The sequence below is a fragment of the Meleagris gallopavo genome, chromosome 2, assembly GCF_000146605.3.
Source record: "Meleagris gallopavo isolate NT-WF06-2002-E0010 breed Aviagen turkey brand Nicholas breeding stock chromosome 2, Turkey_5.1, whole genome shotgun sequence".
Classification (NCBI taxonomy): Eukaryota; Metazoa; Chordata; class Aves; order Galliformes; family Phasianidae; genus Meleagris; species Meleagris gallopavo.
This window is the reverse complement of record NC_015012.2, coordinates 76,725,191-76,740,284: the sequence shown is the minus strand read 5'-3', so window position 1 is coordinate 76,740,284 and position 15,094 is coordinate 76,725,191. Positions and strand designations below refer to the sequence as shown.

The 15,094-nt window shown below is 36.4% G+C and overlaps 1 protein-coding gene across 2 annotated transcripts in view; it reads right to left on the bottom strand.

The window, feature by feature from the left end:
• ME1 (malic enzyme 1) overlaps positions 1-15,094 on the bottom strand; it is a 157,136-nt gene that overhangs the window by 116,438 nt on the left and 25,604 nt on the right. For both annotated transcript variants that reach the window (XM_010707673.3, NM_001303206.1), the window contains 1 exon segment: positions 1,269-1,402. In XM_010707673.3, the coding sequence (XP_010705975.1) occupies positions 1,269-1,402 (134 nt within the window).

Genomic DNA, 15,094 nt, shown 5'->3' with positions numbered 1-15,094 from the left:
GGGTCAGCGAGGCGGAGAAAAGCCTGGATTCATCTTTGCTTCCTGGCATCTGGTGTCAGACAGATTTCTCTTTCCTTTCTTCTAGTGTAGCAAAGTGAGTGTTCTGCTAATTATTCCTATGATTGTGGGAGACCACTGCAATCAAAAGATGGGTATATTGTAGACTTTTTATGTTTGAAATGGCGCAGCATTCAAATTTTCAATGATCTGTCATATAGTATTGGCAGTTGCTTTGTGGTTTTTTTTCCTTTTCTTGCAGAAAAGAAAAAGGCTATTAAAATGTCCAAAAATTTTAGTTGAAAAGTAGATAATTGAGATTTATATATATGGCTAGTCTCCTCTTGCATTCTGCTTAGTTAAATCTGCTGCTTTCCGTCTGAGTTGTTATGAGAAGTACAAGTGTTTCTTTTTCCTGTGACCTGAACTAGGAGAAAAGTTCCTTGCAAGTTAAGAAACACATAGTAATATGGTATAAAAGGCTTTTCTACCTGCTTTTAAGTTACAGATGAATAGAAAATACAGCAGTTCAAGTAGAAACAAACAACTGTGTTGCCCTGTAATGAAGGCACTTCTTCACAAAAGAGTTAAGGAGGAAATGGAAATATATGGACAGAAGAAGCTAACTGCTATGGTAATACATGTGTACAAAGGAGGTGTCTCTGTAACAGTTTATGCTATGCTACACATAAAGACTCAGACTTAATCATTCTAGTCTGAGAGGTTACTACTCTGATGACTGATATTTCTCTCCCTGAAATCACTGGATGCTGGTTAATGCAGAAAAGGTACCACAATCATGTGCTCTGCACAGACAAGGAAGGGCATGCTTCTACTATTTTGCCTCTATGAAAAACAAACATTATGGGAACTTCAAATAGACACCAGTAGACGGGTATCTATTAGCTGCTGGTTATATAAAGATAAGACAAGCCATGTCAGAGAAAAGCAAGGCATAGGAGAAAAATATAGAGGAATGCTGTAACCTATGTAGTTTTATCAAATGAGTATTCCTAAATGCTATCCTTCCCCCCCATCTCAGCTTTGTTCTTTGAAAGTCTATATTACATAACAGTTTTATAACGCTTTAGATATTTTATATATTTTGTAAGTGTATGTATCTATATACAGGAAAAGATGTTGCTGAGTTTAGCTTAATAGTTCTCAATTTTCAACAGCAACAACAGCTCAAAATTCATCTCATCTACCATCACAGAGAAAAAAAGGACTACGCTTGATAATTAGATACCAATTTTACAGCCATATTTTACCTGTCTAAGTCGGATGTCAGTCTTTCAAAATTCTTAAGAATAGTCAAAACCTGGACATCTTGACTGAGAAAGCAAGGTGGCAACAGTCCATGGATATTCAGTTGTTGCCTTTCCTCCAAGGTAAAAGCCATGCCCTGCAATAAATATATATACGCATAAGAGAGATATAGATGGAGAGATATCTTTCAATACAATTCTTCAGCAAAATATTGTATCAGTCAGCATCAGAAAAAGAACCTATTTAATACTAAACATAATTAAAAGTTATGAAATTATTTTGGAAAAAAAGTTTATTTCTGAATACAAGAGAACATTTCTGCAGAGTACAATAGCTCCATTCCAGAACAGAATGAGTTAAAATCTTCCAACACTGCAGGATTATTCCCTGCAAAGTTATTAAGCTACAGCTCAAATACAGAACAGCAGTTCACAGGTTTTGAAAGGTGAATGAATGTTCTTAAACACTCATTTGTTTGGCTTTCTTCTGAACGCAGAGCATAGATAATGTTCATTTCAGTGTAAACATTATGATCTTAATATCTGAAAGTTTTTCAAGATCTGGGTAATATCAGGTGTTCACGTGAATTTTTAACAGAATGCCATAGTAGAACAGAGTAGTCGTTATCTTTTTATAGTCAAAGAGGCTGATCCAGAACCTGGTGAAGTCACTCAACAGAAACATGGCCATTCTGAGTTTGGTATATATTCAGATCCAAATTTGTTTTGTTTTTCAAATTTGCATTCAGCTACAGTAAGAAAAATCTTGTTACAGACTCCGTGGATTTCTTCATAGCATGCAGAAGACTTTAAAAAGTAGTTAGTACGTTATATAGATAGTCATAAAACACAATGTTTGCAGCTTTAGGATTGGTAGACAGCCAAATATCTGGCAAAAATCTGCTTTTATAATGAGAAATATTTGTCTAAAATATATTCAGAAATATATTTCAGAAATTACTCAAGCTATTGAAAGAAATACTATGCCTTTAGAGCAGAAAGATGATAGTGTGTGTAGTACATCAATACCAAGGATCCTAAACACTGAAGTTTTACTTTGGTATAGTAACTGCAGCCAGAGAAGACTGCTGATGAAATCAGATTTGGGAGATAAAAAGGAACATGACAGGGTTTTCTTCTATGTATGACCTATCAAATCAGTACATGTTTCACACTGTAACTACTACATGAGGCTCCACCAACACATTGTCCCATTTCCTTAACATTCTGCCTGCCTTTCTTACATCCTTGGAGCATGTCTTGCAGTTCTGCAGGTGTTCATTCTAGGTTTACACCAAAAATTTCTGTAACGTACTATCTCTGTAATATGTATATCGTGCATCTTAAACATATTCAAAATATAATATACTAGAGGTTAGATAGCATTTATCACTCAACAAGAGGATATATGTATATGTATACCAGTAAAAATAAACAAGCCATTAGACAGTTGCCTAGTCTTCTACAGCTGTTGTACAAGAAACACAAAACATTTCAGTTCTTCCAAAACCAGAAAAAAATAAGGAAACACCTTGGGTGTATTCATGGCACAAAAGAGGGAAAAAGAGCAATGTAATGTTTTTGCATTCATTCTCTTGTGGACAATAAATACTACTATGATACCTTCACATCTATCTCTATAAATATAATTTCAAAATTTCTTTGTTTGTTTCACCCTTAGAATCAGCAGGTGAAAAAATGATGAAAAAAAAGAAGACAACTGCAAATGCAAAAGGTACCCCTCACTACTCATGTTGTTTCATGAGATCAGATTCACAGTTCTCTACACAATACCATTACTGCCTTTTACACAACATCTAGTGATGAAAGATGATGTGTTGATACTGGACAGTTTGATTATACGGACAAAATTTCATTTTCAGAAACGAACTTATTTCGACAGAGCAGAAATATACTACAAAATTGTTTTTCCTCTTACTGTTCTATGCTTCTTATGCTAATTTTCATCAAAATACTTTTCAAGTAGTTATATCACAGCTGACTGAAAAAAAAAAGAAGAAAAAACAGCAATTCCATCACTATCTCCATATTATCTGCATTTAGATGGTACACATTTTGTTCACACTGTCTGCACTTAAATGCCATTAATCAAGTTGTGACCCCTAAGCACAAAGATGCCCCCAATACAAAGAATAGAAAAATTCATGACGAAAACTCTTCAAAATGCCAAACAACTCCGGATCTACTGAATATACTCCTTTCACACAAAGAAAGTGAGTGAAAACAAGTTTAGTAAAGGCCAATGATCGTTTTGATACAGCCTTCCATGCATGTAGGTATTCAGGGGTTTCAAAAGCTGTGCTTTTTCCTGATCCAACATTACTTTTTTGTGGTCCTGCATGCCATGAGTGACTTCAGCTGCCATTACATTTTGAAAGACCAAAAAAGAAGAAAAAGTCAACACTCCTGAAGGGTTTCAAAGTAGGTTTCTCTATCCTCAGTAGACTTTTTTTTGCCCCAGGAAATAAATAAAAGCTGTGCATGTACACTCATGCACACACACCCTTCAGCAGCAGTTCCAAATGATTGGATTTAAGAGAGCTTCACAGTTTCAGTGGATCAGTGTTGACAAAAATGTGGCAAGCCAATTATCCTCTGTTTCCCTCCTTTCCTGTATCTCTTAGAGAGGATTCTTCTGAAAGAAAGATTTGTGCTTACCTTCACATTTAGGAAAAAGATATGAACTTTAATTACTACTCTACAATTTACATTCTTGCTGGAAACTATATTTTAAAACAGACACAAGAAAAGTTACTGCATCTTGCCAAGTTCCCTCTTAAAAAAGTGTTTCATCTTGGAATAGCATATTTTCCACATGTTGCTACAGCTCCTACAGTAAATGTTAATTTCTTTTGGGCTGTACTTCAAAAACACAGCGCTCATCTATGCCTACTACGCTATACATGATTTTAAAATTCTCTACTTGTGTACTCTTCTTGAGAACAGATATCGTGAATTTTTCAAATGTATAAGATGGAACTTTAGTTCCCTTTTTCTCTGATACCTCTATATGCTTACAAGAAAATAATTATGATTGAAACACATTGCATGACGATTTAATGAGATGGTCATACGCTTCTCATACACTGTTTCATCTTCTTATAAAAGGGAGAGCCACTCTACATACATTTTGTGGCTTAGGTTTAGATTTCTTGTACTAGTTTTTCATATTCAGTTTTCTACTGCAGAATTCTTTATGTTTGAAGTGTTGTTTCCCAGCCATCCAGCAGAGAGTGCTCTAAGTTCAGCGTGGCTTACATGCTCCTTGTTGAGAGAGAGCCAATTGTGCACACACCTGGATGGGGCAGGTTTCCAACCTGTAAATGTAGCTCAACTATAATAGAACTGCGGACATTTTCATTTTGCACTCTGTATTACAAATAATTTGCCCAAGAAGAACAATAGTGTGGCAATCTAAAAACAACATAAGATCAAGTGACTGCAACCGTAAGCATTACACTTTACCTATACTCTGTTCCTTCTGTTCACTGCTTTGTGTCTTCAGAAGGCAACAGATATACCATCGTAATCAGAAACTCAATTATGTTTAAGTCTCATGGGTAAGAGTTTTGAAGTCTTAAATGCTTTTGTCTCATATGCATCTTTAAATATTTTGGCTTTGGTAAAACCTTTAGTTCTTCTTCTTCACCTCATTACCTGCCTTTCTCACAAATCATTTGTCAGAATTGGCTTTTCTTTCTTTCTTTCTTTCTTATTTTTTTTTTTTTACTTTTACATGATTGCTCCTTACACACAACTCCTACTCTCAGTTTTACAGAAAGTTTTTTGTGTCTGTTTTTCTTTTTTTCATTTTCAAGAAGTTCAACTCATTGCAAATACATTTAATTCTGAATTCATTACTCAGATTGCAATGTTGTGCAATACTTGTAGCAATTATTTATATTAATACACATTGATCAGTATTACTTTGTTATTTAATCTTTATCAGTTTATTAACTCAGCTCTTGGCTACGTTCTCTGCCCAGCGTCTGTGCTTTCCCACAATCCACTCCATTACATGCTTATTTTCATGCAATTACACATCAGTTTCCTTGTTCAGTAGCAGCCATATAACAGGAAAAGCAGAAAAACACCACTTTGAATCAAACAGTTTTTTGCACCAGCTTTCAACCAAATCAACAAGTTCCCCTTGAGGAGACAGAGAGTACATTCAAAACATTTCAAGAGCTATCTCAGTCTCAGTTCACAGTCACCAAAGAGACAAGTTCTCTTTTAACACAAATTAGACTCCAAAGATTACATTAACTCTTTAAGAAAAAGTGCACCAAAATTACGTGTGCATGCTGTTTATGTGCTAATGAGATTCAGCTCCATCAATGGGTAGCCAGAACTACCTCAACAGAATGTTCATCTCAGACATTCTCCTTCAATTTCTTTAAAGACCTAGTACCCTTTTGTTCTAGTAGGCCAAAATGCCCATTTTTAGAAACCTGTATCCATTCAGAAAAAATGGCTTATCTCCACCTGCAGGTCTCACTGTACACAACTCTTAACATTACAGCATGTAGGACTATGCTGTCTTCAAAGATGAAACTGTGTTCACATCCAAGGGTATTAGAAGTGGTGACTCTTTCTTCAGCTTCTGGTCATAGCAAACAAAGCCCAGTAAGACCTCAAGTCATCCCCGAGACTCAGAAGACAACCTTCAACACTAACATCTGAACTCAAGTGACAGCACAAGTAGTTGAGTATAAACGATCTGTGCAAGGGTGAAGGAAGAAATGAAGAGGAAACTAAAAAGAAAATGTATCTAGAAGTACCATTTACTTTACAAGAAAAAGTTTCTGGACTGCTGATCTAAGATACTACGAGATAAAAGTCACAGTCTCTAAAATATCTTGGGGACAGCAGACAACAGTTGATCATTGTCTCAGAGCCAAGCAAAAATAAAAAAACCCTCTCAATTAAAAGATCTTTCCATGTATCAAAATGCTAAGAGTGAACTAATTTCAACAGTATCTGGAAAGATCCACTCGAATCCAAGGGATGCAGATATGCAGAACATCTGTGGCTGCAGCTGGAAGGAGCAGAGCTGGCTCCAAGCCACCGCCTGCAGCCTGCTGCTGGAAAAGCCGGTAACTCAGAGCAGAGCACAAGCATTCTGGCACACAGTGTGCAAAGAAAAGCCCACAGCTGCATGGAACACAAGTCTGCAAAAAGATTTCAATCACTTCTTTGAAGAAATATGCCTACAGACAGAACCCTGCCATTCCGTATCTTAAAAAATAATAACAATAAAAGAAAAAAAAGGAAAATAAAATAAGAAGCAAGCTTTTGGCTGAAGAACTAAAAACATTTTCCAGTCACCAGAGAAAAGTTTTTTCCTCAAGATTTCTCAGGTATGTCACTATTAGTTGACAGTCCCAGGACATCCCATATTGCTCACACTATTTTATGCAGAAGTTTGTCTCCAGAAATTCAACAGAATGAGATGTGCTCCTCTGGAAAACTTAAACTTCGGTATGTATAGCACTCTTCAAGCAAATCCTTTACTGCTCCTGCATTTGCCTTTCATAATTTTGGCTCCTCATACCACACCAGTGCTGTTAGGGAAGAATCCACGTCAAAACAAATATAATTTTCTTTTGCTTTATTTTAAGGAGGACTTCATAGGCTGAGAAAATAGCATAATACACGTATAGTCCTTCTGGATTTGCACTAAATAAAAACTTTTCCAAGCACATAAAATACTGTGCTTCCCTCTAAGATGAGAATTTTTTTTTCTGTAAATATTAGGTATTCAAATAACTTTATTAAAATTTCCATAAAAGAATATGGCACACATGAATTTTCAAGCATTTTAAGCTATGTTTAAGAGTCTGATGATCTGCAAATCCATTTGTGATATTTTATATTATTTGTACTTAAAGAAATTCCCTACGTGCAATCAAAAATGAAGCTTTACAAGTTTTTCCCTTTCACTTCGCACTTTGGAGAAAGCAGAAAAATACTCATTTTCCATATCCAAAACTTGTTTAAAGGGACAACACCCCAGGAAGCAGAGAATATTACTCTGAGATGCGCTGAGTAATAAACTTATTCTTCTAAAAACAGATGTGGTTCATGGCAAGACATTTAGGTTGGATTACTAAGTATAGCTAAAGATGATCCTGCTAGTTTCTTTCAACATTCTTTTCATGATTGCCACAAAATATCACGTGCGCAGACAACTATTTCTGATATCTGAGTTAATTCTTCTTCTTCAAACTGCAGTTTAGGCCAGAGCAGTCACAAAGTGCCACTATAGCTAAAAAGAAGGAATAAGCTTAATACTGCAACTCAAGCAGTGTTATCTAGGATCATTGTTTGGACCTCAGGAAAGCAATACCTGTGCCAAATATCAGTTTCAAAGATGAAGCTCAGACACGAATACCGAACATGAAAATACAAATTCTGTATTGCAACCCTCGGACCACCCATGCATGATAGCTGATGGGGCAGTGCTGATCACACAAAAAAAGAAGCAACTACCCTTGTTTCTGCTATAAAATGTCAAGGGGCATGGGTTCGATTTGGCACATATTTTTAAATGCAGCTAATGTCTAAGTTGAAGAGCTATATTCTGATATTCAGCACTTACAACGTCAATGTGGTTTTCCAGGAGTCATAATAAACCTGCTAAAGCATATTGCACATCAAATTACTTCAAGTTTCAAGGAAAGTCAGGAGACTTGAATTATAGTCACAGCTCAATTCTGTGTCCATTGGATTTTCAAACGCAAACTTAAAAAGTCATGTCACCAAGGGAAACTGAAACCAAAGTCACAAACAGCTTCTAACAAATAAACCACGAATAAATACAGTAGCTAATAAACACATCCAAGGCCTTATGAGTCAAAACAAATGCAGATGGCTTAAAGGAGATCAGGCTTCTCTTGGCAAATTCATCATGGGAACGTGTGGGCAGCTTGGCAGCCTTGCAGTGAGCTGGTAATGGGTATTTCATATGAGCATGATTCAGGCTAGCACATTAGAAACGACACATCATTGCATTCCTATTTTGGTAATCTTCCTTTAATCTGTTGTAAACAGTTACCTGAAAGAAGGCAATCAAAACTATTTTAAGAAGGTTTTGGTACATATTTGTCTTATTATACACAGACGTATACATTTCGCATTGCATAACCTCTCCTCACTTTAAGACTGATTGCACAAACAGCAGAGATTAAGAAGTTGAAGAGTAAAATAAATCATCAGTTAATACTGTATAAAAATACAGAGCATGTTGTGGTATAATTTGGGATGGGATGGAATCTAGACTTAGATATTAAACGTAGATGTTTATAGGCAATCTAGGTATCTATCCTCTTACTACAATTATACAATATACAGTATTGATAAAGAATGATCCAACTCACTCTAGAAAAGACACCTTGCAATCACTAATCCAAATTTCACCCTAGGCTCCAATGACTGCATTGCCTACAAACCAAATTCAGATGTGCGCACGTAAGGGCCTACTGTTACAGGTTCTAAGATACCTGAGAAATCAACTTGCCATAGCTTATTACGACAATGATGTCAACTCTAAACCAATTTCAAGAAGACTTGGGATACCTGGACAGCAACAGGTGGAAATCAGGCACAACACCAGGCACAACTCTCCTGTGTACCTCAAACAGCCCTAGGCGCCTACATGCCTCTTCAAGGGAAGTGACTGTCCCACTCTGCTCTGCACTGGTGCAGCCTTACCTCGAGCACTGCGTGCAGTTCTGGGAGCCACAGTATAAGAAGGACATAAAACTAATATAGAGCATCCAAATGAAGGCTATGAAGATGAGGAAGGTGAGTGAGGAATGGCTGAGGTTCCTTGGGTTCTCAGCCCAGAGCAGAGGAGACTGAGGAGATGATTCACGGCATCCTACAGCTCCTCCTGAGGAGAAGTGCTGAGCTGTGCTCTCTGGTGACAGCTACAGGACCTGAAGGGACAGTGGGGGTTAGGAAAAGGTGGGCATGGAAAAGATTCTTCACCAGAGGACCATAGGCATGGAACTCCCTAGGGCAGTGGGCGTGGCCCTGAGCTGCCGGAGTTCAAGGAGCACGGGGTTGGAGTTGATGATTTCTTGAGGTTCCTTCCAGCCCTTTCAATCCTGTGTGTGATTCTGTGAGAGTGTTTGGCCAATCATCTCAGACAAAGGGTTTAAATTTTAGGTGTGGAGTCAGGAGCTGGACTCAGTATTCTTTGTTGGTCGCTTCCAACTCAGGTTATTCTGTGATTCTATGTGAGACACTACATCAAGCTCCAAAAGTCCTTTTGATTCCCAATCCGTGTGTCCCACTAAAATCATCTTACTTTGAATCTTTAATATTATTACAGAAATGCTTAAGTTCAAAGTAACCCCAAAATTGCAAGAACTGGATCTGTATGCTTTTAATCAGAGCTAGGAGCCTTAAAAGTAGATTTCAAATAATCTTAAAGACATGATGTCATTTGCAAACTGCAGCAGATAAGAAGAAAGAACCCCAACCTCCACCTCCCAAACCACAGACCTCTACAGCTTTCCTGCAGTATCTGAATCTGAGATATCACTCAGGGAACAGTTGTGTTAGCATTAAGATTTGTAGAGATATCTATCCTATTACTTTTAATGTGAGTACGCCAATGTTGCTCTCTGGCATATTACTACATGTTTCAGCATCAACTATTATTTCTAATCTTTTCCCCTTCTATTCTTGTCTCTTTACTCAGTTGTAATACAGAGTTGTGATAAAAGTCCTTTGGTGAGAGCTGGTGAGAATATGCTCTGCAGGTCCCTATGCCCCAGTAGGACAACTGAATCTATAGAGGAGCTGCCTGTGGAAGTCATGCCGAGCACCACAGAACAGTCGCACTGCTGAACACCCAGAGCTGATAAGCTCAGAATCCTGCAAGACATCAGATCTGCAAGACATCAGAAGGAAGTGGCTGCTGTGTGCAGTCAAGGACTGCAGACAGACACCTGGAGGAACAATGGCACTGAGGGCTTTCTGAGCACCCACTTGAAAGCCACCGGTGAGCTGGTAGCAAATTTTTTCAAATAAAGATGACACTAATTTTTACTAGACCTTACCAGAAATTCTCATTTTACTATAGAAATGAATTCTTTTGAGCAAAAAATGCTGTGAGTCAGTACTGGTATACCTATAATCAAGGATGTCTCCAATGCTATCAGTGGAATAATTAACATGGAATCTTTATTTATGAAGGGAATTTCAACAAGTGTAATACCAGCTGACATCTGACATATATTGTAACAAGAGCATTTCCAAATGAAATGCCAAATGAAGGTATTTAATCGTAAATATTATATAAAGGACAGTTTCCACGTATGCAGTCTTCAATATGCCAGTTACATGTGCAAAATCAGATATTATTTTAGAGTCAGTCAGATTTCCATGTAGGTAGATGAGGAATTTCAGTGACTGCCAAAAAGTCCATCTGTTTAAAATATCCACTTATCCAAATACAGGTTAGTAAGCCCTGAAATCCCGAGGGGATTTGATAGACCTGATATGCTTAGCAGATTTTATTGTTGCCTTTCAGAGAGTAAAGTGATTATCAACTACTGTGTTCTGTGCTCCTGACAGGACAAGTTTCTCTTCAGCAGCATAAAAAATAATTAATACAAATAAATATTTTAAATACTGTAGCTTAGATTTGCTTAGAGTAAGGCAAAGCACTATCTAAATTGTGCAGTTTTTCTTGTTCTAGTAGCACCACAATAGCAAAATGAAATACAAAGTAAAAGTCTAAAATAATGCAACGCAAAAGGAAGCAGGCAGAAAGAAATGGTGATCAGCAAAGGAGGCTCAAATTTGAGGTTTGGTTAGCAGGCAGTTCAAAAACTTATAAAGAAAAGCTTCTAACAGAGATTAGCATAGCTTAAAATTTATTTTTAAACATCTTCCTAATTATAGCAACTTAAAAAAAAGTGAAATTTCCCTCTCATGACCAAGATACTATGTGCCTATTTGATTTATAGTTGCTGCCACGGAGAAACCTTATATCTATTTTCTACACCTTGCTACCCATATTGTCCTGAATAGGTACTTTTCCGTGAAACTTTCCACTGCTGCTGCTATTCACATGGGGCTAAAGCTCAAAGATTAGAATGTTAAAACAGCTCATTCCACACCTACAGCAGTACCAACAGCAGCAGCTTGATAGGACACTCCCTATTAAGCAATACAGCTCCAGGAAGAGTGGCCTGGATAAGATTTGACCAGAGAAATGTTGGTATCAAACTTACTGAACCTAAATGATGAATATTATTAGATGACTGATGTGTAGCACAGTCCTACTCTAAATCAGATCTCTGGGCACCCTGCTTATTCCACAGAGAGACTGAGCTGGCCACTAGGATGAACATTTTTCTCTTTTTTGGACCAAAAGTAGTGTAAACAGCCATTGTAGACTAAAAGCTTTCCACTGTCAGATCCATTTTGGATTACACAGTCTATCATCTGTAAATCTTTTTGGTCATACAGTAAAAGCACATTTTACGTGCGTATCAGGTATTTCTTCATTCTATGGTTTGAAACTTATTTTTCCTTTGATAATCTCAGTCTAAGAACAGGAAACATATAAATATATGAAAATAGCAAAGACTATCCAAGTCTTCTGTCTGGGGAACTTGCTTCATCTAATCTTGGCATTTGTTCTCAAAACCCAGTAGTACACTAAAACCAAACTTACTCTCTGATTCCACCTGTTTCCAAAGCACAGCTAATCTGGCCATTTATCTTATCTACTATAAAATATCTATCCAGCAGACAGATAATTTATCTAATAATAATTTTGCCAAAACAATAAGTGTTCTACTTGCAGCATTCTCTTTCCAGTCATTTTCTTCTCTTTTCTTGAGAGACTTCTCAATTGGTCATTTAAGCTAAGCAAAATTCTACTCCTTTCTTCTTCTTCCATGTGTGGTTTTCTTTAGGAGGTAGTTTCATTCCAAAGATCTATTAGATCTTAAATCTATCCTAAGCTTTCACTTCAAGATGGAACTCTTACAGACAATCCTCTGAATTTCTGTGTTCCCTGGCACTGTGAGATATATAGCAGTAATAAAAAGCACTGACCAAGCAGGTACAACATGCCATACAATCTAGATGACTCAACTATCCTGCTGTGGTTATAGATGCAATTCTTCAGATGTAATAAAAGCAAGTCAACATTTCTAGCACTTTTCTTCTACATAACAGATTAAAATATTATGGGTAAGACTCAACTCCCAGATTCAAGGACATTTCAATTTCTACTCAAAAGAAGAAGAAGAAAAAAGTGCTTACACAGAGTTGTAGATCTTTCCCTGAAATTCTAATCACCAATGCATTGTTTTCCCATTCAGTGTTTCTAGAATTTACGGATGCACAGAAAATAAACGCTTTTTTTTTCCTCATTCTCATGCCTCCGCAGAATTAAAATTTTTATTGCAACTATGAAGACAGTTACAGTGCAAACTTGTAATTAAAGGCATACAGAAACTGGAGACAAGCATACAGTGACACGCTGAATAGTCTTGGAAAGACTGCAAGAGATTCACTATACAGTACACAGCCGTAGTAGTAAATCACTCTAGTAACACAGCTGACTTCTGCTACACTGACATCTCTAGGCCAAGCATGCAGCCAGGCCTTGCAATCTGCAAAACAGACCTGAGGCTTACAGCCTAGCTAGTTAGTTTTGGATCACCACTAGAAGCCAATAGTTTCTTTCTTCTTAAGTATAGTATCACATAACCAATAACTGCACCCAATAAATTGTACTGCTTTCTTCATTAGTAAGCAGAAACTTTAGGCATCTTAATTGGCTTATATAGTATTAATAAGAAATACATCGAAAGATTATGTTACTAGGTTATTATACTATACTGTCCGATAAACTACGCTAGACAGACTTATATTACCTAAACTATCATTTAATTTCATTGGCTACAACTCCTACTTTCCAAACTACATCAAATGGCTACTATTCAAGAATGTAGAAAAGAAATATATGCAGATACTAATTATGAATGTTTTTATCACGTTTAATGCAAAAAAAAAAAAAAAAAAAGAAAAAATACCCTAATTTTGCTACAGATCTTTGCCAAATACTGAATCCTTTACAGCTTTATTAAATTTTTAGGGCTACTCTACCACTCTTCTTGCTTTACTAAGTGGAATATAGTATAAAAGCACATTGCAATTGTCAGAACTCAAATATTAAAAAAAGAAATCAGATAATGGACCCGCATCTAGCACTTCTGAAAAGGTGTATCACAAAGGGCCTCACAAGATTCTTAGCATGTATAAATTAAAGCATTCGGTAATGAAATAGTCTTGTTGGGGGGCAAGAAATTCTTCTAGTTACATAAACATCCAACTCAATTATAATCAAAACCTCTCAATTTCAATAATACATTGAAGAAGTTGGTAGCACATTTCCATGCTTCGTTATCTTACAAAAAATTAGTGAACAAACCTAGATACAATCAATAGCTTTCTTTTCCTCTTATATACTGTCTTTCAGTTTTGCTAAGTGTGTAGGAATGAAGTGTTGGTTTCATGACAGGTTCTGTTTTCCTATTTTGCATTCTTAAGCACTAAGCAGAGCCATCAATAGTTGTTCTCATTTCTAGAACTATAGGCAAACATTATCTCAGCACCGGACAACAGCAGTCAAGTGATAGAAGAGTGCACATAGCTTGGTCTTACAGTTAATATTTGTACAAAAAATGATAAGCTTATTTGAACTTTGCTACAGAAATTAAATATCAATTTTGTTTCTATCATTTTAGTTAATATGGGAGGAAAAAAGAAAGGATCAGATAAGCAAGGCGGCAAACTTTTAGTATGTAAAGTCAATGGGAAAAGTAAGATGCAGTGAGCCCAGAATCTTAGCATGAGCTCTGATTTTGTTACTTAAAACTGTCATTTAACTTGTTACCTAGAGAAAGAAAAGTTATGCAACAGCCTTCTGAAGTATGGAAAAAGTTGATCAAAGGAAAGTTTCTATTGATGACAGAGTAATTCCATTTTAAAAAGATATGCCCAGTGGATTCACAGAGTTCTGCTTTTGCCAAAATACAACCTGTATATCAGTTGTATCTAATTAGGGTGGGATAGATGCATAGAAAGGATTAGATTGAAAAACATATGGAAAAACTGTGATAGCATGGGGTATATCACTTTTCTTTACATTTGACTGCTCTCCAAAAGAATTAGATTCATCAAAAGCAAACACTGGATTAAGAAAACTGAACATTATAGAAATAAAATCTGAATAGTAGTTAAGGAAACCAGCCAACATAAAACCATCTGAATTTGCTATCAGACACACAAGATTTCTACCTGAAAGAAAATCTTTGAAGATGAAAAAATGCAAAGAATCCTCTCACAGGAGAACTGATTCTTTCCAAGTTGCTACCATTTCCAAAGCAAACCGTGGATTTTCTCATCCTTTTGTCTTTCTGTGTCAGTCACAGAAATCCTAGTCTAAAAACAAAACAAAAATAATCATGAAAATTAAAGCAAAATAGCAAAACAAAACAGAAATTATTTTAAGTAAAACATTTCCTGTGTTAACATTGAAAAACATATCCTGGGAGTAAATGTTAAACACAAGCATATTTGATTGAGCCCAAAGGAAATGTTGTCCCTCTCTTTCCATCTTTCTCATTTTCTAGTATCTAATCATCCCATCCCATTAAAAGGATCTTCTAGCTATGTAACTGCCACAGAAGAAAGCATTGTGTTACATCCATCACTCATGCAAAATGAGAACAAATATCTTGTTTAAACCTGATTAATCTGGAGCTGGTATT